This window comes from Urtica dioica, chromosome 10 (genome assembly GCF_054948205.1).
Source record: "Urtica dioica subsp. dioica isolate 48M chromosome 10, U.dioica_male_clone48M_v1_H2, whole genome shotgun sequence".
NCBI classification, from domain to species: Eukaryota; Viridiplantae; Streptophyta; class Magnoliopsida; order Rosales; family Urticaceae; genus Urtica; species Urtica dioica.
Window position 1 is genome coordinate 5,658,371 of NC_142765.1, and position 20,943 is coordinate 5,679,313.

General features: G+C 36.2%; 4 protein-coding genes and 1 pseudogene across 5 annotated transcripts; 2 read left to right on the top strand and 3 right to left on the bottom strand.

Moving 5' to 3' along the window:
* Positions 1 to 2,724: 2,724 nt before the first annotated feature.
* LOC149383240 (Pentatricopeptide repeat (PPR) superfamily protein) lies at positions 2,725 to 5,823 on the bottom strand. Its single transcript, XM_089629124.1, has one exon. It carries the CDS (start codon positions 5,673 to 5,675, stop codon positions 2,769 to 2,771), a length of 2,907 nt encoding a protein of 968 aa, XP_089485250.1. The 5' UTR covers positions 5,676 to 5,823; the 3' UTR covers positions 2,725 to 2,768.
* Positions 5,824 to 5,935: 112 nt separating this feature from the next.
* LOC149383241 (uncharacterized) lies at positions 5,936 to 6,499 on the bottom strand. The gene has a single exon (XM_089629125.1). It carries the CDS (start codon positions 6,327 to 6,329, stop codon positions 6,120 to 6,122), a length of 210 nt encoding a protein of 69 aa, XP_089485251.1. The 5' UTR covers positions 6,330 to 6,499; the 3' UTR covers positions 5,936 to 6,119.
* Positions 6,500 to 9,328: 2,829 nt separating this feature from the next.
* On the bottom strand, positions 9,329 to 9,855 carry LOC149383242 (uncharacterized). Its single transcript, XM_089629352.1, has one exon. It carries the CDS (start codon positions 9,711 to 9,713, stop codon positions 9,504 to 9,506), a length of 210 nt encoding a protein of 69 aa, XP_089485478.1. The 5' UTR covers positions 9,714 to 9,855; the 3' UTR covers positions 9,329 to 9,503.
* A 3,905-nt stretch (positions 9,856 to 13,760) lies between these two features.
* On the top strand, positions 13,761 to 16,364 carry LOC149383243 (uncharacterized; annotated as a pseudogene). The gene is made up of 4 exons (XR_016301564.1): positions 13,761 to 13,894; positions 13,971 to 13,982; positions 14,126 to 14,577; positions 16,263 to 16,364. The product of XR_016301564.1 is annotated as an uncharacterized LOC149383243 (transcript).
* Positions 16,088 to 20,715, top strand: LOC149383244 (CBS domain-containing protein CBSCBSPB5-like). Its single transcript, XM_089628724.1, has 15 exons — positions 16,088 to 16,415; positions 16,691 to 16,885; positions 17,004 to 17,172; positions 17,275 to 17,407; positions 17,487 to 17,657; positions 18,088 to 18,166; positions 18,259 to 18,372; positions 18,486 to 18,552; positions 18,651 to 18,756; positions 18,845 to 18,903; positions 19,371 to 19,474; positions 19,577 to 19,710; positions 19,847 to 19,932; positions 20,033 to 20,122; positions 20,225 to 20,715. The coding sequence occupies exons 2-15, from the start codon at positions 16,761 to 16,763 to the stop codon at positions 20,402 to 20,404; spliced, it is 1,617 nt and encodes a 538-aa protein (XP_089484850.1). The 5' UTR covers positions 16,088 to 16,415; positions 16,691 to 16,760; the 3' UTR covers positions 20,405 to 20,715.
* The last annotated feature ends 228 nt before the right edge of the window (positions 20,716 to 20,943 follow it).

Below are 20,943 nucleotides of genomic sequence, written 5' to 3' on the forward strand. Positions count from 1 at the left end.
ATTTCCATTTTTTTCGTTCTTTTTAGAAACTTAATTTACAACATTAATCTTAAAATTTCGAGTCGCTACAATAACCAGAAGGGGTATTTAAAAAATCAAATACTAAAGTGGGTATATGCGGAATAAAAACACCACTAAAAGAACCTTGGTCGTGAGTCCATAAAGATTGTCCTTCGGCGAAGATCACATGAAGAACCTCCAAGAAGCTCTAACCATCAGCGTGGCTCAATGTGAGCAAGCATCAGCGAAATCCGTAATGGAACTATCGACTGAGCTTGACAAAGTGCAGACCATTGGCGACGCGAGGCGGAGCTCGACAAGGCTTCAACTATCGGTGAAGCTTTATCTCTAGGCAAACAATCATCGGCATGATACTTTCACAAGCTTCCAAAAACCATCGGTCATGAACGATCGGTGTACTTTATAACCTTCGACGTGATGAGGTCTTTGGCGTATCATCAAGACCTTCGGCGTGGCTCACCTTGGACGACCATCGGCATGAAGATGAACATAGATACGTGTATAATATACACGTGCATGCAAATGCCATATACATATATAACATATATACGTACATAAATATATATATATATATATATATATCTATCTATATATAGAGGCATGTAAATAAACATAAATATGTATATAATATATATACTTGGATAGTAGATATATATAATAAATATATAAATTAACATTAAAGTATGTGTTTATGTTTCATGTGCATGATACCAAAAATACACATACATATATACAAAATATATACTCATGAATATATGGATATGTTAGCCCCCCACCTCGACTAATGTGGAGCGTGGAGCGCTTGCAGAGGAAACCCCTCCGCATCCCTCTAGTTCACGTTTCTTGTCTTTTAAGGCGAAAAACACGACCAACACGAAGGACACGAAGAACCCGAAGAACACGACAAACTAGAAGGGCTCAACGAAAACGAAGAATGCGAAGAACCCAACGAATCCGAAGAACACGACGGACTCGAAGGACTCCTCGAACACGAAGAGCACAAAGAACTCGGTGAATTCGAAGATCGCGAAGAATCCGAAGAACACGACGAACTCGACGAACACGAAAACGAACTAATCACAAAGTGACGAGAAACCGGAAACCTCTTTACGGCGAGGCAAAGACGACGAGAAGAGAATATTTCACTACATCCAACCTATGTGCGGTTATAGGGTCCGGCCCTAGATCGAACTACAGATGGTTCTAAGTGTTGATAAAAAAATGGCGTTAACAATAAGCTTTCAATTAATTTTAAATAAATGTTTTATTGCAAACCATTTAAAAGTTGCATTATGATAAACTTTTAAATTTAACTTTGATAAACCAAAAAGCTCTAACCCATATATTGACGTTCGTTTTTGAGCTCCACTTTGGATATTGGGCCCAAAAAGAAGATTCTTAGTACGATGTTTATAGGGAATTGATTGTTGGCCCGATTCACGATTAATGGACGATCCACTCACGTGTTGACACGTGGCAACGAACTGCCACGTGTCAACACGTGAGTGGATCGTCCATAATCGTGAATCGGGCCAAATAGCAACGCTCATGTTTATATTTACTAAAAGGGTCTTTATTGTGTGCAGTGTTGTTTTAGGATTTCTCCACCTAGTCTTAGTTGGTTAATCTCCATTATTGATTTTATCTTGTTTTAAATTTTAGTTTCGCTGAAATTGTTTTACTAATTTCCTGTATGCATAATTTGTAACAGTAGAATAATCGAGATTAACATTGAATATTTGATAAATATATCTAATGCGACCAACCTAACCGAGATCAAGTGACCTCGAAGACGGTTATCCTCAATTTATTCATAAAACAACGGGTAAATAATTGATGACCAATTTTTTTTCTTCTTCATAACTTTTATTAAAATATAAAAGGGCAAATTATGTCAATAATTTAATAGTCCATCATCATTCTAAAAATTAGTTTAAGTTTCACTTTATTAAAAAGAATAATCAACTAACTCGCAATATAATAAAATGAAAATTTGAGCTATAATTTTTTTGAAAAAGCCAATAAAATAGCTAATCGTAACAAATTTTTGAAATATAAATGCGTAAAAAATACATAATATAATATATTAACTGAATTATAATACGAGAATATAATATGAAAGTCACATGTTTTGTGACGTTAAGAATAAGATTATCCCAGTTGTAGTAATCACATTCCTATAACTCTTTTTAACATATTGTTTGATTTTTTATATTTGTGTTTTTTTAGGCAGATTGAAGAATTAAAATGCTAGCAGGTACGTAGAGCTGATTTTGCATAAATTGTTCTTGATTATAATTTATAGATACCCAATAGTTGTTCGAATTTTCACTAAAAAGAATTGTTGTTCGAATTTCATTGATAACTCAACCGCATTATGGGAACTCTTGTGGCTCGTTCTCAAAGCAAAATCGTATGCGGAGCGTCAACAACTTATTCACATTGTTGGTGCTTATCGCAATCACGGTTTTAACTTTTAAAAATGATTTTGGATTTTCTATATTGGAAAAAAAAAAAAAAAAAAAAAAAAAAAAAAAGACTTCTGGTTTAATATTTTAATGGTTTGTTTGGAAACTATTTTACTAATTCGCCCATAATTCAACTGATTAAGTAGTGCTATAGAGATTATCACACCAGATTGAAGCCACCAAACAAGATAAAAATAATGATATAGTTTAGGAATCCAATCCATTCCATTCTCATGAATTCACGTGAACTCTCAAATTTGATCTCAATAATATTTATATTTACCAGTAATCAGAACAAGAACAATGTCCGTCTTTAAATCGATGAAAACGCTTGTTGTCTCTCACTATGATCTCCCTCTTAACGACTTTTGATACGAACTTCGCAGCATCGTGACAGTCTAAACATATCCTAAGATTTTTAAAAATTCTTATCGTTGAACCTCTTTTCGTGTTTAATAATCCAAAAGATATTGCGAGCTTCTCGCTATGACCTCTTAATCGCTCGATCTTTTCCTCCTCTTCAAGTTTGTGAAGAACACAATTCGTATCCGGTTTGTATCCGAGCTTACTTATCTTGTTTTCTAGCTCCTTCCACATCTCTTTGGATTCGGACGCGGAGCTATCCCCGGCTACAAAGCTATAAACCTTCCCTCCGATCTCAATCCAACTACACCCAATTTCCTTTTGCATCCCCGTCTCCTTCATATTCCGCCTCACTCTCTTCACATTCTCCCATTTCCCCGACGCCGCGTAAAAATTCGACACCAAGACATGATTCTCCGCCTTTTTGGGTCCCGATTTTAGAAGCTTTCTGGCAATCTTCTCTCCCGTTTTCCAATCTCCATGAATCTTGCAACAACTGAGTAGCGAGCTCCATATTCTGGTATCGGGTTCGTCAGGCATATTGTCGACCAACTCCAATGCTTCCTCCAACTTCCCGGCTCTGCCTAACATATCTGCTACACATGCGTAGTGCTCCAATTTGGGCTCTATTGTGTATGTATCTCTCATTTGGTTGAAATATTTTAGTCCTTCTGCAACCAGTCCAGCATGACTACATGCTGTTAGGACGCCGATGAAGGTGAACTTGTCAGGATTTAATCCTATTTTTTGCATTTCTTTGAAGAGGTTCAATGCTTTGTTTCCATTCCCATAGATTCCAAACCCCGAAATCACAACATTCCATGATGCAACATCTTTATACTTCAATTGCTCAAAGAGGGACTGAGCTTGCTCCATGCAGCCGGTTTTTGCGTACATGTCCATGATGGAACAAGCTACAAACGTGTCATCCAAGAAATTAGTCTTCAGAGCGAAGCAATGTAGCTCTTTCCCAGGACGCAACGCCGACAATTGCGAACAAGCCTCCAACACACTAGTTATAGCGATCTCGCGGGGGTTGAGTTGGGTAGAAAGCATTTGGCGAAACAAAACAAGGGCTTCGTTGGGGAGTTGAAGCTGAGAATAGCCAGCGAGCATCGCATTCCAACACACCAAAGTCTTGTTCTCCATGTGATCAAATAAATCACGAGCCAATGAAATTTTGTTGCACTGAATATACATCGATATCAAAGACGTGACTATAAATGTGTCTTTCTCGAAGCCTTTGCGCAGAGCGAATCCATGAATCTGATTCCCGTACCTTAGAGATTTTAGATTTGCAGAAGCCAAAAGTAAGCTACCGATACTAAAACCATCGGGATCAAATCCAAAATCTCTCATTCTAAAGTAAAATTCCAAAGCTGTTTTTGGATCGCCGTTTTGGATGAAACCGCTGATTAGTGCATTCCAAGAGCTTATCATCTTCCTCTTCATGTTGCAAAAGACACGCCGAGCGTAATTCAATGACTTACACTTCGTATAAGCATAAGCAAACCCATTCGCGACGAGTTCGTTGTTGTGAAATCCGCGTCTCATTGAAAAACCGTGCATCTCCTTCAAGCTCAAGAGCTCGTTTGCGTCTAAAAAAGACTGTAACAAATTCAATATAGTGACTTCATCGACCCTCACACCTTCATCTTCTCTCTGCATTCTCCGTAGAGCTTCGAAGGCCTCATAAACATGGCCGTCCCTGGCGAGACCTCCAATCATCGTGTTCCACGCAACCACATTTTTTTTATCATTCATACGAAACAAAACATTACCTTCTGAGAATAACCCACATTTCAGGTACATGTCCATCAACGAATTATTAACCATCAAGTCCTCGTTGAGCCCTAACTTGACCGCCAAGCCATGCATCACCTTTCCCATCCCGATATTCCTTTCCGCGGCGCAAATTGGAAGTAGAGTCGCCAGCGTGGCATTGTCCGGCGACAAACCCTCCTCCAAAACTCGCCTCACTAAACCAAACCCCTCTCGAGAAGAACCCGCATCGGAGAACCCACGAAGCATCGAGTTCCACGAAACGACATTTCTCTCCGGCATTGCATCAAACACCCGGATAGCGTCCTCCAAAAATCCGCATTTCCCATACATCCCAACCAAAGCATTTCCGACAAACACGTCACTCACCAAGCCCAGCTTCAGACCCATCCCATGAACAGCCCTCCCGAACCACACATCCGAAGTACTCAAACACGAACACGCCTTGAGCACCGAAGTGAGGGTGAACGAGTCGGGTCGAAACTCCGTTCCCGACAAAAGCTCAAAGAACACTCGAATGGCGTCTTCGTGAAGATCGTTCCTCGTGTAGGCGCTCAAAAGCGCATTCCACATGAAGAGGTTGTTTCTCCGGAGCCCCTCAAAGACAGAGCGAGATTCCACGGGGGACCCACAGAGCGAGTACATTGTGACGAGTCTGGTGTTGAGGATGAAGTCTTCGCGGAGACCAGCCTCGCCGGTCAACGACCAGACCATCTCGTGGACTTTCCGACCCATCTCTATGTCACTCCATTTCCCACACGCCTGTATCAGAACCCCGATCGCGTCTTTCGTCGTCTGGGCCGAAACGACGTCGTTTTCTCGGAGGAGAGCGAAGGCGTCGCTGAGTTTTCCTCGTTTGCAGAGTCTGGTCACTTCTCGAACCAGAGACGATTCCTTTAATGATAGATTGTTGTTATTGGTTTGTGGTTTGGGATTTGAGAGAGAAAGAGGGAGTCTCGACGGGAGAGAGAGAGAAGGCCGCCGTGTGAAAGGGTGGTGGTTAGTGGTGCATGACGTGATTGAGCTCATCAGTGACGTCATTTTTATGGCCGGAGATAAACTATGCCAGTGTGTGTGTGTGTGTGTTTTTTTTTTTATGATGGAATCTAAGCCAGGGTTGAGAGATAAACTTTTCTGAGGCCGCTGAATAAACAAAACATATAGAATATATTTTTTTTGTTTCACGGAATAGAGATGCGTTGATTTGTGGCTCAAATTTGAACACTAGCCCAATGAAAACAAACCCAACTTGTCAGCACTACCAAACAACTTGAGAGAGAGAGAGAGAGAGAGAGAGAGAGAGAGAGAGAAATTCCTTCAACAATAGGATTCAAGGAACAACCAAACACAATATTCTTTAATACAAAGTTTTTTTTTATACATAGAACATGAATTTTATTAATATAAAAAAAAGAAGAAATATAATGTATATATATAGATATATATTTATGGTTAATAATGTGACAATAGATTAGGTTGATAATATTAACCAGTGTAGATGTGGACCTCGATGGCGATGAGGAAGATGGCGAGGAGGGCGAAGAAGATGATGGCGTGGACAAATATGGAAGCGCCACTAGTCTGCATGTTCCCGAACTCCACCACTTTCCCTTTCCCCGGAATCTGAAAAAGCAGTCCCGGGCTCATAAGCACGAACAGCACCACCGATATCATCACCGGTCCCCAATCCGCCATTGATCCTTCCTTATGTATTCTTTCGGGAGCTCTGTATGGGCTAATGAAGCATGGGGGCGTATTGGAATATTGGAGAGAGAGAGAGAGAGTGAGTGACTGAGTGTGGTTTTTCTTTATTTGTTTTCTTTGGCTAAAACAACATGTGTCATGTCATTTGTGTGTGATTGTGGACAAATAATTATCAAAACGATGCTTATCTCGTGACAAGTGATGTCTCTTTCTTTGCGTTGCATTGCATTCCATGGCCAAGGGTGTTTTGGTTCCACGTTGGACGGTTGTGATGTTCTTGGGATTGTGTTTGTTTGTACATTGAACGGGTAAGTAATTTGTTGTGATCCTTTCGATCAAAAAAAAAAAAAAAAAATTTGTTGTGGTCCTTCGGTCAGTATTGGTTTGGGTTTTGGTCCCACGGCCACGCTATTGACATTAAATGCAACGGGACGTTTGTGCTAAAGGAAAGGGGTGGGGTTTGAAATTTCGTTGATTGGTGGGCCCTATGTTGTTTTCTGATGTCGTTTTCAGTTGCATGTCGTTTGGGGAGTTCTACCTTCTTTTTTTTTTCTTTTTTTTTTTTTTTTGTAGAATGTATGCCTTGACTTGTTATAATGTTTCTTTTCTTCTTATTCATGTACATACTGGCTTGACTACTTGTTTTCATGTAAATTAGTTAAATCACTTTCGACTTTCGCATTCTAGCTTTTGTATTTGTTTATCTATTTATGATTTTTAACATCATTTCCTTAATTTTGTGTAATTTACTCATGGTGATATCTAACAAATATTTTCGACACGAATGATAACTAATTTAGTCACTTGAAACTTATTAATTGTATTTTAACCGATGTTTCAATAAATAAAAAAATTAGACTGAGGTGATATCGTCTTAAGCAAATTAACATTCCAATAATAGCTTTCTGAAAATAATTTAGCGATTTTATTTTTAAAATACAAATAAGCCTAAATACCATAAAACAAGATAAATTAGTTTCATGTGGTCATTTAGCCACGTCACAGCCTTAATGTTGCTAAGGCGATGGCCGAGTTTTCAAACAAATGGGAATATGGCGGGATTGGGGTTGGTGAGGTGACAAAATGGGTTTCTTGTGCTTGGCTTTTCTAATCGGCTTTCAAATCTACCGTTGCTATTCTTATTCATCTCTCTATACATAATTTTTATATTTATTATGCATTGCTCGCGAAGAGCTGCACAATGAAGACGCGTGTTCATCATTCTGTATTGAGGTGAATAATTTCTAAATATTTTTCTTCAAAGTCTAAATTTGAGTGTAAAGGTAGGTAGGGATTCTCAAATTTCTTCAAATAGTTGCTTGGATTTAATGATATTAGAATGCGATTTCGGGTTGTTTGTTCTTTCTTCTTCTTCCTTTTTTTTTTGGTGCCATGTTGATTTTTCTTTTGAAATTTTAGGGTTTGGTCAGAAAGTTTTAAATTAAAAGGGTTTACGTTCTTGTTAGCGTTTAGTGGATTGGGCTAGAGACTCGGATGCTTTCATACCGATTGGTGATTCTCTGAATTTGTTCTCAAATTCTAATTATGTTTTAAATTACATGTAGTTGATAAGTTTTTTTCTTTCTATTTACTGGTATCTGCTTGTATCTAAGTCACGTAAATTTACAAGGTTATTGGTTTTTGCAATAAACAAATTTATGTTTTTTAAGTGAAATTTGTTGTAACTAGCCAAGTTTGTCATTCTTATTGGGGAAATAGCCCAAGTTTCATTTTATTAAGCAAATAGCCCATATTTTCGGCTCAGACCATAACGTCCTTGGTGAATTCGCGAATAGGTTAATTTAATTAACTTACTGGAGTGAGTTAGATTAATTAATTAACTTATTGGTTGAATATTAGTTTAGGTTCTGATTTTTTTTGTGAGTAAAGTTAATTTACTAAATGATTGAATTCGGAATTAGGTTAATTAATTGAATGCTTTGAATATCAATTGACTTAAGTTATGATTTTTGTATTTTTTTTGTGAGTTTCAAATCCTTCACGAATCAGTTAATTAATAAACCTAACTCACTCCAGTAGGTTAGTTAAATTAACTGATTCGGGAATTTGCAAAGTGTCTCTCCTCAATCCCCTCCATCGTCGCCGATTTCCTCTCCGCCGCCGATTCCTCTCCCCTCGCCGATTTTTGAGTCAATCTGAGCCGTCGATTCTCCGAGCATCGCCGCCGCCGGAACTCGACGGAATCGACGCCGTCTATGACGGATCTTGACGGCGTCTATGGCGGATCTCACCGGCGACGTTAGGGATCAGCAACGAGGATGGACGCCGATTGGCGACGACGCGGCGGCGTGAAATGGATCGGCGGCGATCGACGGCGTGAAGTGGATCAGTGGCGTGAAATGGACGAAGATGAGAACGAGTTTAGGTTTAGGTTTTGGGAAAATTGAGTTTTGCTCTTATATATGAGGGTAATTTAGGTAATGAAATATTAATTGAGTTATTCACTTAATTTATTCAAACTTAGACTATTCTCCTAATATTGATGGGTTGATTGGGGTAGTATGCTCACTATCCTTTTTTTTAAATCACATATAATTAATATCCTTAATAAAAATTGAACTGGTTTTGTTTCGATTAGTTTAGCTTTTTGCGGTTGCACAACGGCGTTGTGATTTTTTTTTCAACGATGTGAAATTTGAAAAAGAGAAAACACTGATAAAAAAATCCCAATATGATTATTTTGTAGGCTAAGAGGATAAACAAAATATCAAAATGATTATTTTGGAGCCTAAGTAAATGTTGTCGTGTCCGTTTCCTGAAACTTTTCATTGCAATTCATGTTGTCGTTTTATGTATATGTTGTCGTTTGCTTCTCTATTGATCCCTGGCCATCTCAACATTTTGATTGTTTTTCCTCTCTTCTCGCTGACATTTGGTTGCTCATGTGAAGTTTTTTTTCTCTCTCTTTGTGTTGTCGTTTTCATATTCCCTGTATATGAACGTGGTCAATGGCACTTAACACGTGAATATACACATTACATTAAATAAGTTCTCTTAAACCTTCAAAGATGTCTATTGGACCTTGATTGTCAAATAAAAACACTTGAAAAATATCTAATCAAATTTATTATAGTCAACCCCATATCTTTCAAAAAAGAACAACACAAGCAAGACAAATATATTTGGAGGAGAAGAAGAAGAAGATCATCCGGTAAAAATGTGAACTCCGACCGCCAATACAAAAATGGTAAACACGACGAAGAAAATAATTGTGTGGACCAAAATAGCCTTGCCGTTGGTGTTGAAGCCTCCGAAATCGACGCCCCTATTGTTGCCCGGAAGCTGGAAGAAAAGCCCCGGCGAGAGAAGAATGAAGAGCAACCACCCAATTAAGACCGGAGCCCAATCCAACATTGTAACAAATTTGATTTTTTTTTTATTATATGATATTTTAGTGTGTGTAAACTGTAGTACTACTGTGGAAGAGAACAATGAATATATATATATATATACACGGTGAGATAAGGTTGATAATTTTGTAGTAAATTATAAGTATATTGTATGTCAACAAAGGCTTCATTGCCAATATCTAGCTAGTTGTGTATTATTCGGATACTATGGATATAAAGAAGTTTGGATTCTAGTTTTGCAGGCCAAAATTCTCACGCAATGGCTTTGTTTATTGTTTATTTTTTGCTTTCATGTAAAGAAATGTGTACAAGTCGCTTGCGCTAGTTGATTTAGTATCTACACTTTTAAATCATAACAATTTCCACAACTTGAGATGGTTTTTGTTTTTTTGTTTGAAATGTTAATAGTAATGCCATCCAAATCTCAATTGATACTAAAAAATAAAAGAAAATAATCAGGGAAGACGTTCCTCCATAAACATAGTAAATGAATATTCTTTTTTTTTTTGCTCGAAAAGTTGAAGGTATGTTTCTATTTATTTACGTTGACCAAGCGTGCTACACTTTGACGTCTTAAGAACATATTGATATTAATTTTCTATTAGAACTATTTTTTTATATATATATATAACAGCTCATTATGTGTGTACAAGTATTATTGCAATTTTCTATTGCAATATCATAAATATATACAGCTTGCCCACATCAACTCAATAAACCAATTTAAATAATACAAATAAAGTGTCGTTTATTTGTGAGACCAATGTGCAAATGTGATGCTAAACGATATGACTACAGAGGGATTTTTTTAGCCATCAAAAAATGGATTTCATTTAACACCGGTCAAATAAATCAAGCAATTTGAGTAAATTATAAAAAGTTAAGTTTAACTGAGCATTTAAAATCAACTGTTTTTCTGGTTAATTTAATTTTCCACTTGAGTCTAACTGGTTTAAAAGCGGTTAATTATTTTTCTTTTAAACATGTGTTTGTCTACAACTCATCAATGATTCACATTCGATAATTTTGAATGTAGTTGAGCCAGTGAAGACGATGCACAGAGAAAGACGACGAGAATAATATAATTTAAAAATGAAAATAGTAAAACTTCTCATTACCTGAAACGTTGTGTGCAATCTTATATAAATAATAGAATTAATTCTTTTTTTACCCCTTGGACTCGTACCCCGATTACATTTCACCCCTTGGACTCGGAAATGTTGCAGAACTAATCTCGGAACTTAGACACGTGTTACAACTTGCCACTTCCGTCAGTATTTGGACGTTAAGTTTAACTTTTTGATGACGTGGCAATATTTTAAATACTTTTAATATTTAAATATTATTATCAGATTAAATAATTAAATATTTATATCTCTCTCTCATTTCTTCTTCTTCTTCTTCTTTTCTTGAACCTTGACAGCAAGCTTCAACTTCTGTTCTTCCATATCTCTCAGAACAGCAAGCAAATTTGCTCGATACACTTCACATCGTTGATTTATAGTCTCTAGCTCGGAGGTCAACTCGTTGATTTTCTTTTTTTTCTCTTCCTAAAGAACGAAAAGAAATCTTCGTTAGATCATATGTTACTACTACTAAATTTCTTTATGCAGAAGAAACTAAGCGTCCTGAAAGAAATACATTCACAGAAAAGGACTGGTCATTCAGATTTCCATAATTCTAATCAACAAGTTTACTTTGATGCTTTCAAACATGTGACCCATCAAAACTTACAGAGGACAAAACATACTCTCTAAAAAAGAAAATCCAGGCAAGCAATAATAACAAGGCAGAAGTGCAAAGCTAGAACCTAGCTATACAAAGCACATTAGAGTCAGCTAATAAAGCTCCGACAGAGCTATTTAAGACTACTTAACATTTGACTCTGCAATTTTACATCTCCAGAGACGCTCAGAGATCAAACAAGGAAACTGAAGAGGGACATAAATTAAAGACATGATTTTTTTTCAAGTTTCGCGAAACGTACCACTGACGGGTATCCCTCTGTCTGACCATCTACGCCAGCACGAGAGTCTTGGGTAGCTCCGTTGGCAAGCGAAGTGCCTTGCGTGGGACCCGGATTCTTCACAACCGCGACCTTCTTGAAAAAAAGCCTTTACAAACTTGTTGAAACTGGGTCCCCTCTTCAACGTTGGTGCTGATTTCTAATTGAAAAAATAAAAATAAAAAAATAACGCAAATCATAAAGATATAAACTTTGGGTGGTTGATTGATTCAACGGTCTATGAACTTCTCTCAGACTCCATAATGTTTTTCCTTGTCTAATTTCACTGATAGCTTCTATATCTGGTTACTCAACATTAAATCTATATAAAACCATAAACAATAAGTAGAAATTAAATCTTCTTGTTTTCTCGCAGGTGTGCGCGTGGGGAGAACCGAACCAGGAGAGGAAGAAGAAGATAGAAGAAGAAAAGAAAGAGAGAGAGAGAGGAGAGATAATAAAAAATATTTAATTATTTAATCTGTTTAAATATTAAAAGTACTTAAAATAATAAAAAATAGTATTATACTCTTTAAAATATTGCCATGTCATCAAAAAGTTAAACTTAACGTCCAAATACTGACGGAAGTGGCAAGTTGTAACACGTGTCTAAGTTCTGAGATTAGTTTTGCAACATTTCCGAGTCCAATGGGTGAAATGTAATCGGGGTACGAGTCCAGGGGGTAAAAAAGGAATTAATTCAAGCTGATAAATGTAAACGTACAACAAAAAGAATTAATAAGTAGAGTGGATTACGTTTGGTTGGGGATAATGTTAATCACATGTTTGGGAATCCTAAGATTACCTTGTGTGGAGTGCATTAATGTTAAAAAAGATTCTCAGGAATGTGATTACTTAGGGAATGAAATTACCTTAAACCATGGTAATCCTAATACCACCAATCACGTGGCTTTCACATTCCACTAACGTGTTAATGTTTGATCTGTTTAAATTCACGTTTTCATCATTTTTATAATATATAAAAAAAACCTACGCAGCCAACACGTTAGTCTCTTGGCTGCGGTTTACGTAACACGTTCTTCAACAACAATATTGTCGATCAATACTTCATTGTGAAAATCCACATCAAGCACTATAACCTCGTCGGCATCGAAATTTCAGCCCAAGGTCAGTGCAGATTTTTTTTTCGTTGGTCCCTTCTGCAATTACATAGAAAGATTGTACGATATCCTTGGTCTGTGCAGAATTTTTTTTCCCTACGTCAAGCACGATAACCTGGTTCGTAGGTTTTTTTTTTCGCTCCCTTGCGAATTTGTTTGATTGAATCAGTACATGTACACTCAGTTTGATTGAATCAGCACATGTACACTCAGTTTGATTGAATCAATGCTTTTTTGGGATAGAATAAAAGTCAGAAACAAAAATGGTACTAGCTTAAATATTGACAACTATGTGTTTGACAAAAAGTCTGAAAGAGATTTTTTTATTAGTATTTTTGTGATGAGTAAAACCAAATTGGATTCTCAGACTTATGGCTAGATCATAAATAGAGTATGGCTTATTCTCTCTTGAGTTTAAATCCTTATGTCGTTGTTGCTCTATTGTTGAAGAAACGCTATGCTATTTTCATGTTGTAGTGCTGCTCATATTTACTTTGTTTCTATTCTTGTTGGTATATAATTATAGGAAGACCAAAGCTTGTAAATTATTTATTGGTGTGATTTCAAAAGCATGTCTAAACTACTTGGATTAGAATATGCTTTGTTGAATGTAACGTTTAGACGTGTTTACTGTCCTTCATGTACCAAAAATAAAGTTCTACAATATGTATATTTTATGTGTCAATTAGCTGATGAGATAGTAATTTAAAGTTTGGCAAATGAATTCCGGTGAAACTTCTTCCAAGCTTCAGTGGAATGCAAATGAAGATGGAAAATTGGTTGAGTCTCTATTAGACATCACAAATAGTGGAAGATGGAAAGCTGACAATGGCACATTTAGATCTGGATATCTACAACAGTTAGAAAAGCTAATGGAGGAAAAAATTCCAGGATGTCGAATTACAGGAAACCCTTACATTGATTCGCGAATAATATTGTGGAAAAAAACATTATCACGCTACTGCCGAAATGCTTGGGCCAAATGCTAGTGGGTTTGATTGGAATGACATCGACAAATGCATTGAGGCTAAAAAAGAGGTGTTCGAGTTGTGGGTAAAGGTTAGTATTAATTAACTTTTTTTTTTATGTTAGCATGTCATTAATTTATGCAATTTTTAATGCCAAGTAATTTTAGAGTCATCCGACGGCAAAAGGATTTACTTCGCAAAACCATTTCCATACTATGATGACTTATCCATAGTATTCGGAAAAGATCGTGCTAGTGGAAATGCATGTAGGTCACCATGATCCATTATTGATGATCTTGATAGAGAAATAGAGACATGTCAGACTAATTTGGAGGATTATATCATTGACAATGAATTGACACCACCGAATGAAGATCTTGATACGACAACTAGAGTAACAATTTCATCACAGTCTGGTAATAAAAGAAAGCGGCGAAAGTTAGCAAGTGGAGATGAATTAGTTGTATCATTGTCTGAAATTATCAACAAAATTTCAGATATGTATGCTGCTTCTTCTGAGAGTTTTAAAGAAATTACCCAAAGCTTTCGAGGTGAATTTAACGCTCAAACAGCTGTAGATAAGAGGAGAATGAGCATTATCGAAGAGATTAAAAAGGTTGACGGTTTGACTGAAGAGCAAATAATAGAGGCCGGATATCTTCTTAGTCAAAATCAGAAAGACATGACTACTTTTATACATTAGATGATAAGTATAAGTATAAATTTATTATGATGTCACTGGAAAAAAAAATCGGGCGGTCAAAATTAGATAAAGTTTATATTTCTTATGAATTTAAATATTTTTTTCAAGTTATTTGTCTTATGTTTTTTTATTATTATTTAAGAACCATTATTTATGCTTTTATGAAATCTAATGATTATTTTATTTTACGTTTGTCTATTTTATAAGATCTTTATTATTTATATGTTTAATTTGTATAAAAGATATATACTATAATAACGAAGCATAAATATCATATGGGCGTATATATCTTTTTCACATTAGACATTACGTTACTTTGTCAAATCAAACACACTAATGCAACATTCCCATGAATCTATTTAAAATATTAAAATTTTGAATCAAACATTGTAATCTTTCATTCCTGTGAATCTGACTACTTTAATGAGATTCTTTAGAATGTGATTATAGGGCATTACCTCCAACTAAACACACCATAAGTTTACTCCACTTAATTGAAAACTAAAATAAACGACAGTCGATAAACGACAAGTCTTGATATATAACATAACTGCAAACAAAATAAAATAAGACACTCTGTCGATCTATATACACTGCGCTTAAATAACTATTTTCATAAGCAAAAAATTCTAACAGTTAATCAATTTTAACTTACAACCATTTGTCATTAACTTAAATAGCCGTGTTTACTAGTTAATCATGTTACTTTCATATGTATATACGAGGTAGAAAACGAAAAACCACTTCTTCTTGTTACAAAATAGAGATCAAATTCAAATAATGTATTTTATCCTCTAAAGCGTTTGAGATTGCTATATAATCAACGTTTCGTAAATTTTAGATAACTAACTATAATGATGACGTGACATTTTTTTTTTTTATCTTTTCATTGAAATAAAAAAGGATATTTACGTCAATTTACACATGTAAATACATAGTAAAAGATTTACGAAACATTATAAATATGATTATTTAGCTAATTTACCTTTATTCTATGTTCATATAAAAGGTTTATTTGACCTTCCAAGTTCCAAGTATTCGTCCTCTACACGTCACACGTTTATGATCTTTTAAGCCTCTCTTAATTAAAATCTAAAATGATTAAATTAAATATATTAATAAGGGACCATACAAAGTGACATCATGATCATGTCCCCTATATTTCGAGGCCAGCCATGAAGTATAAATTATAATAAACAACAAAAAAACAAAACCAAAACGAAAAACAAAAAGAGCTATTACCTTTTCTTACTATGTATAAAAATAAATACGCCAAACGCATAAATGTTGTCCAACATGTTCTTAATTAGACTTAAATGAAAGAAAAAAACAATAAAAAAACAAAGCACTAAAATTAGAAAAATAAAATCTTTGTAAAACAATATACAAACACATTAATGTTGTACAACTATGTCACAAATCGGTGTTATTATTATTAATTAATTGAGAAAAAAGAAAGCAACAATAAAACAACAAGGCACTAAATTTAGACAAGAATAGAACTTAATTTTTTTTTAATTTTTTATTAACAAGTTGACGTGCACGGCTCTAATTGGTTATTTGTTATCGTCCTCCCAATTTCTAGGGTTTCAATTTCTCTCTTCTCTCTTTCTATTACCCTCTCTGTCCTTATCATTTTCCCGCCCGGTCGGTGAATTTTCCCGGAAATTTTTCAAAAAAGTTTCCCGGCCAAAATCCCGACCGTCGACGTTCAACAAATTTCCCGATTCATCGAATCAAATCTGTTCCATTTCAGCTTCCCAAGCTCAGTGAGGCTGATTATTTCTCGCGTGATTTTATCTTCGAGAACTCAGATGAGATTACCTGGATTTTGAATTTTCGCAATCGTGTTCTCTGACTTGGAACCGAAGCTTCTCGTTGTTTCCGAGGAAGAGGATAAGAAATCGAGGTAATCTTGGATTTCGGTGTCGTGTTTTCCTTGTTTGGATTCCGAGAAAAATTGGTTTTGATATTTAATTTTCTTTTGTATATATGGAAAAAAAATCTATATTCCTTTTTTATAAAAATCTTGTCTCGTTTATCGTGTTTTAATATCGAAAAGAAAAGTACAAGAAAACGGAAAAGGATTTGTCAGCTGTACTTCGATTACCAAACGTACATGAATTAATTTCGTTCTGACCAGAAGTTTCATTCCTATTCTGTTGATTATCTCTTTTTTTGCAGGGATTTTGTCATAAAAGAATAAAAAAAAAGTAAAACATAAAAAAAAATTAAAAAATTATAGCCATTGAGGATGGCTAGTCAAGGCGGTCCTTCAAGAAAAAGTCTGTCAACCACGACTTCGCTCACGAAGAAGAAATCAGCCGAGAACGGAGGACCTGATCCAGCAAGAAAATCCTTTCAATCTTCCAAGTCTATGTATGTTGATTACTTTAATTTGGAATAAAACTTTTTTGAACATTGGAATTTTGTATGTGTAAGAAATATTGTGTTTAGGATTAAGGAACCAGTTTAATGGATTTTGTGTTTGGATTAGGGGATTAACGGGAGAGCGAACTGTGAAAAGATTGAGGCTTTCGAAGGCTTTGACTGTGCCCGAAAGCACAACAGTTCAGGAGGCATGTCGTCGAATGGCTGCTCGTAGAGTCGATGCTTTGTTGCTGACCGATTCTAATGCGTTGCTTTGTGGGATTCTTACGGACAAGGTACTAGTTTTATGATTGTTAGATAGCAGAACGAAATGATATGGAATATAGCAATAGCGGGTTTTGAAATGGTGTTTTTTTTTTTTTTTTTTTTTTTTGAAGGACATAGCGACTAGGGTCATAGCTCGTGAGCTTAATCTAGAGGAAACGCCAGTTTCTAAAGTCATGACAAGAAACCCGATATTTGTTCTGTCTGACACTCTTGCCGTGGAAGCTCTACAGAAGATGGTACAAGGTTGGCAATATGTTCACCACGTTTCCTTTCTGATGTGTTCTTACCATAAGACTAATTGCTTGATTCCGTGGGTTTACAGGAAAGTTCAGGCATTTGCCGGTTGTGGAGAACGGCGAGGTTGTTGCTTTACTTGACATAGCAAAGTGTCTATACGATGCTATTGCTCGCTTGGAGCGGGCAGCGGAGAAAGGGAAGGCTATTGCAGCGGCTGTTGAAGGTGTTGAAAAACATTGGGGCACAACTATTTCTGGTTAGTCGGTGTTTATCTCTCAGTCGAATAGTCCTATTCCATTAACGAGTCTGTTATATTCTTTTTACTCGCATTTTGTTTAGGATCCCACGCCATTAAAATAATGAGGGTTTAAGACTCTTGTCATAGCCAGTTAGTTTTGAGATGAACTTGATGATACTTTACATGGTATCATAGCTTATTAGTTCCAATGAGAATCAAGTCCAATCATAATGGGATTCAGTCCACAGAGCCACCATCTTGAGAGAGCGTGTTGAGGATAGTGAGACTTAACAAGGTTTATAAGATCATAGTTATTCATCTCATAGGAAATTGATTTTGAGATGGAACCTCATTAGACTTGACACATTTAGTAATGAATAGTTATGTGATGCAAAAAAGGTATTTGTAGTCCCATATAACAAGAAGAGCACTACTGTATTTTATGCAGGTCCAAATACGTTTATTGAAACACTTAGGGAACGGATGTTTAAGCCATCGTTGTCTACTATCGTCCCCGAGAATTCAAAGTAGGTAATATTTTGTCAGTTATATATCTGCGAATTATTCGCTTTGCATCAGGATACATTACCATTTACTAAAAGTTGGTTGGTCCGTGTAGTGTCGTAACAATTGCTCCATCGGACACTGTTTTACTGGCAACACAAAAGATGCTCGAGCTGAAGCAGAGCTCAGCGGTGATAACCGTCGATAACAAGCCCCGAGGAATCCTCACGTAATTCCTTATCGATTAATTAATATCCACTATTTATTTTTATCACCCCAGAGAAGAGAAAGTAAACAATTGTATGAATAAATTGACTCTAATCAATTATTTGAATTCCTCAGCTCAAAGGATATCCTGATGCGGGTCATAGCTCAAAATCTTCCTCCAGAGTCTACACCTGTAGAAAAGGTAATTACATCCAAATAAAAGTTTGTTATTTCATTTTGTGTAAATATCCATGCACAGTTTCTGATGCATCATGTTTTTTTTTTGGCGTTTTCTGATAGGTAATGACTCCGAATCCAGAATGTGCGACTGTCGATACACCAATTGTTGATGCCTTGCACAACATGCATGACGGAAAATTTTTGCACCTTCCTGTGGTTGACAGAGGTAATGCAATACTTCTTAGATTATTCTCTGAGATTGTTGATTCTTCTTGAATTGGTTTGTGATGTATTGTGGTTTTATGATCAAACAGATGGGAATGTAGTCGCGGTGGTTGATGTTATTCACATCACTCACGCAGCGATTGCCACTGTAAGTCAAATATTACCTTCCTGAAACCAATCTACACATCAGTTGAGATGCATCGTGTTTGGTGAATTACTACTCTACTCAGAATATGGAAGTCTATGTCAACGTGTGTTCTTGATAAAATCGCAGACAATAAACAATTAGTTAGTCATTTCGGGTGAGAAATAAATAATTAGTTGGAGTAGTTAGTCTGTATTAAATGTTTGAAAGAATCATTCACGAAGGAAATGAGTTAGTTTGGTTAGGGCGGACTAGCCTTTTGGGAGAGTTACAGATCTCCCGAGTACCTGGTTATTTTGTGTTTTCTTATCGTTCATCAATGGAATTCGAAGGTTATCGATTCTCTCGGCATTCTAGATGGACTTTTTCTATGATTTCTCGAATGTATAGTTGCAATGGGGGAAGATGTCGAAAATTTGAAGTGTGGGAAACAAATACTCTAAGACCTTTTTTTTTTTTTTTTAAATTAGGTTGGAAGCACTGCTGGGGTTACCAATGAGGCTGCAACCACTATGATGCAGAAGTTTTGGGACTCAGCCATGGCTTCCAACGATGATGATGACGATACTCGTAGGTCGGTATATCTACATGCTTTTTTTTTTTTTTTTTTTTAAATAATGGGCGTCGCATTGTATAATACAAGTTATTCATTTAATTTTGACTCAATACATTTCAGTGAAGGCTCCTTGAAACTAGCTTCTGACGGAACAGATACAGGGAGATCTTATCCATATACTTTATCGGGCTTGTCTAATACTTTCGCATTTAAAATCCAAGACAAGAAGGGCCGAATGCATAGGTTTACTTGTGGTATGAGATTGCATTTTAATTATCTAGCTTCCTCGTTCTTGAAACCCGAGTCTTCTTTACTTCACATTCGATCGCCGTGTTGGCCGAATAATAGTTACTAGACATTTCTTAATCGGCAACTATTTTCTGGTCTCAGATGCTCGGAATTTGACGGATCTTATTACTTCCATCATTCAGAGAGTAGGTGACGACATTGACCGGAGCAACTTGCCTCAGATTTTGGTACGCCCTTGTAATTATTCTTTTTTACCGTAACCTTCTTTAAACAATTTTAGGGTTTCCTCATTTCCGATTTCCTAACATGATTTCTTACGCCGTGCAGTACGAAGATGAAGACCACGATAAGGTTGTTCTCGCATCAGATAATGATCTTTTAGCGGCTGTCGAACATGCAAAGCTATCCGGATGGAAGGTAAAAATAGATTTGTGTACTTTTAAATCTCGCATAACACGTGAAGATCATGATTTTGATGAATTTCGATCAGTGGCTAAACTTTCGTAAAATCTTTTGAAGGGGTTGAAACTACATTTGGACTATCCGGTCACACGCGATCCTCAGAAAGGCCCGAAAGGAGATTTGGAATTCGTTCATGCTGACTCAGCATGGGCCTCCGCTTACAGTGCCGTCGCAGCCGGGGCCGCCCTCGTTGCTGGTTTAGGGGTCTTAGCGTACTTGAAGAGAGCCGGTAACTAAGATTTCCTATAAAAACAAATTTACTTTTTTTTTTCTCTTCACTTTTTCAAGCTTGTTATTGACCGACATGCCTGGTTAAAAAAAATAAGATTCCTCGGACCAGTTGTTTGGGACACGGCACGAAATTGTGCTTTCATACATGTTTGTACAAACTATAATGAATGCTAGGCAAAAAAAAAAAAAGAAAAAGAAAAAAAGAAAGAAAGAAAGAAAGAAAAAGAAGTCCGTTCTTTTGTTCTGTACTAATTGATTCGTGATTTGTGTGACTTGTGTCTTGATGATATGTTAAATAAGACATTACAATTTGTTCATGTACTTATGGCATCTTGGCCTTCATAAAGTTTTGTATGATTAACGGGAACAAAATCTGTATCGCTGTTATTTCTTCTATCCATAGTCCCATAGATTTTATGTTATGGATTGTGAAAGCGAAATGTATTGTAAGAGAAAACAATGTCAATACCTAATTCAACTAGACTAGTGCTTAATAGCATTGTTGATCTCCCTTTGAAGATTTTGAATGAGAAAGTTGACCACAG

Coding starts and splice junctions, on each gene's coding strand:
- LOC149383240 (XM_089629124.1), bottom strand. CDS start 5,675: ATGACGTCACTGATGAGCTCAATCACGTCATGCACCACTAACCACCAC.
- LOC149383241 (XM_089629125.1), bottom strand. CDS start 6,329: ATGGCGGATTGGGGACCGGTGATGATATCGGTGGTGCTGTTCGTGCTT.
- LOC149383242 (XM_089629352.1), bottom strand. CDS start 9,713: ATGTTGGATTGGGCTCCGGTCTTAATTGGGTGGTTGCTCTTCATTCTT.
- LOC149383244 (XM_089628724.1), top strand. CDS start 16,761: ATGGCTAGTCAAGGCGGTCCTTCAAGAAAAAGTCTGTCAACCACGACT. Junction 17,408..17,486: donor TCTACAGAAGATGGTACAAG/GTTGGCAATATG, acceptor GTGGGTTTACAG/GAAAGTTCAGGCATTTGCCG. Junction 20,123..20,224: donor CAAAGCTATCCGGATGGAAG/GTAAAAATAGAT, acceptor AATCTTTTGAAG/GGGTTGAAACTACATTTGGA.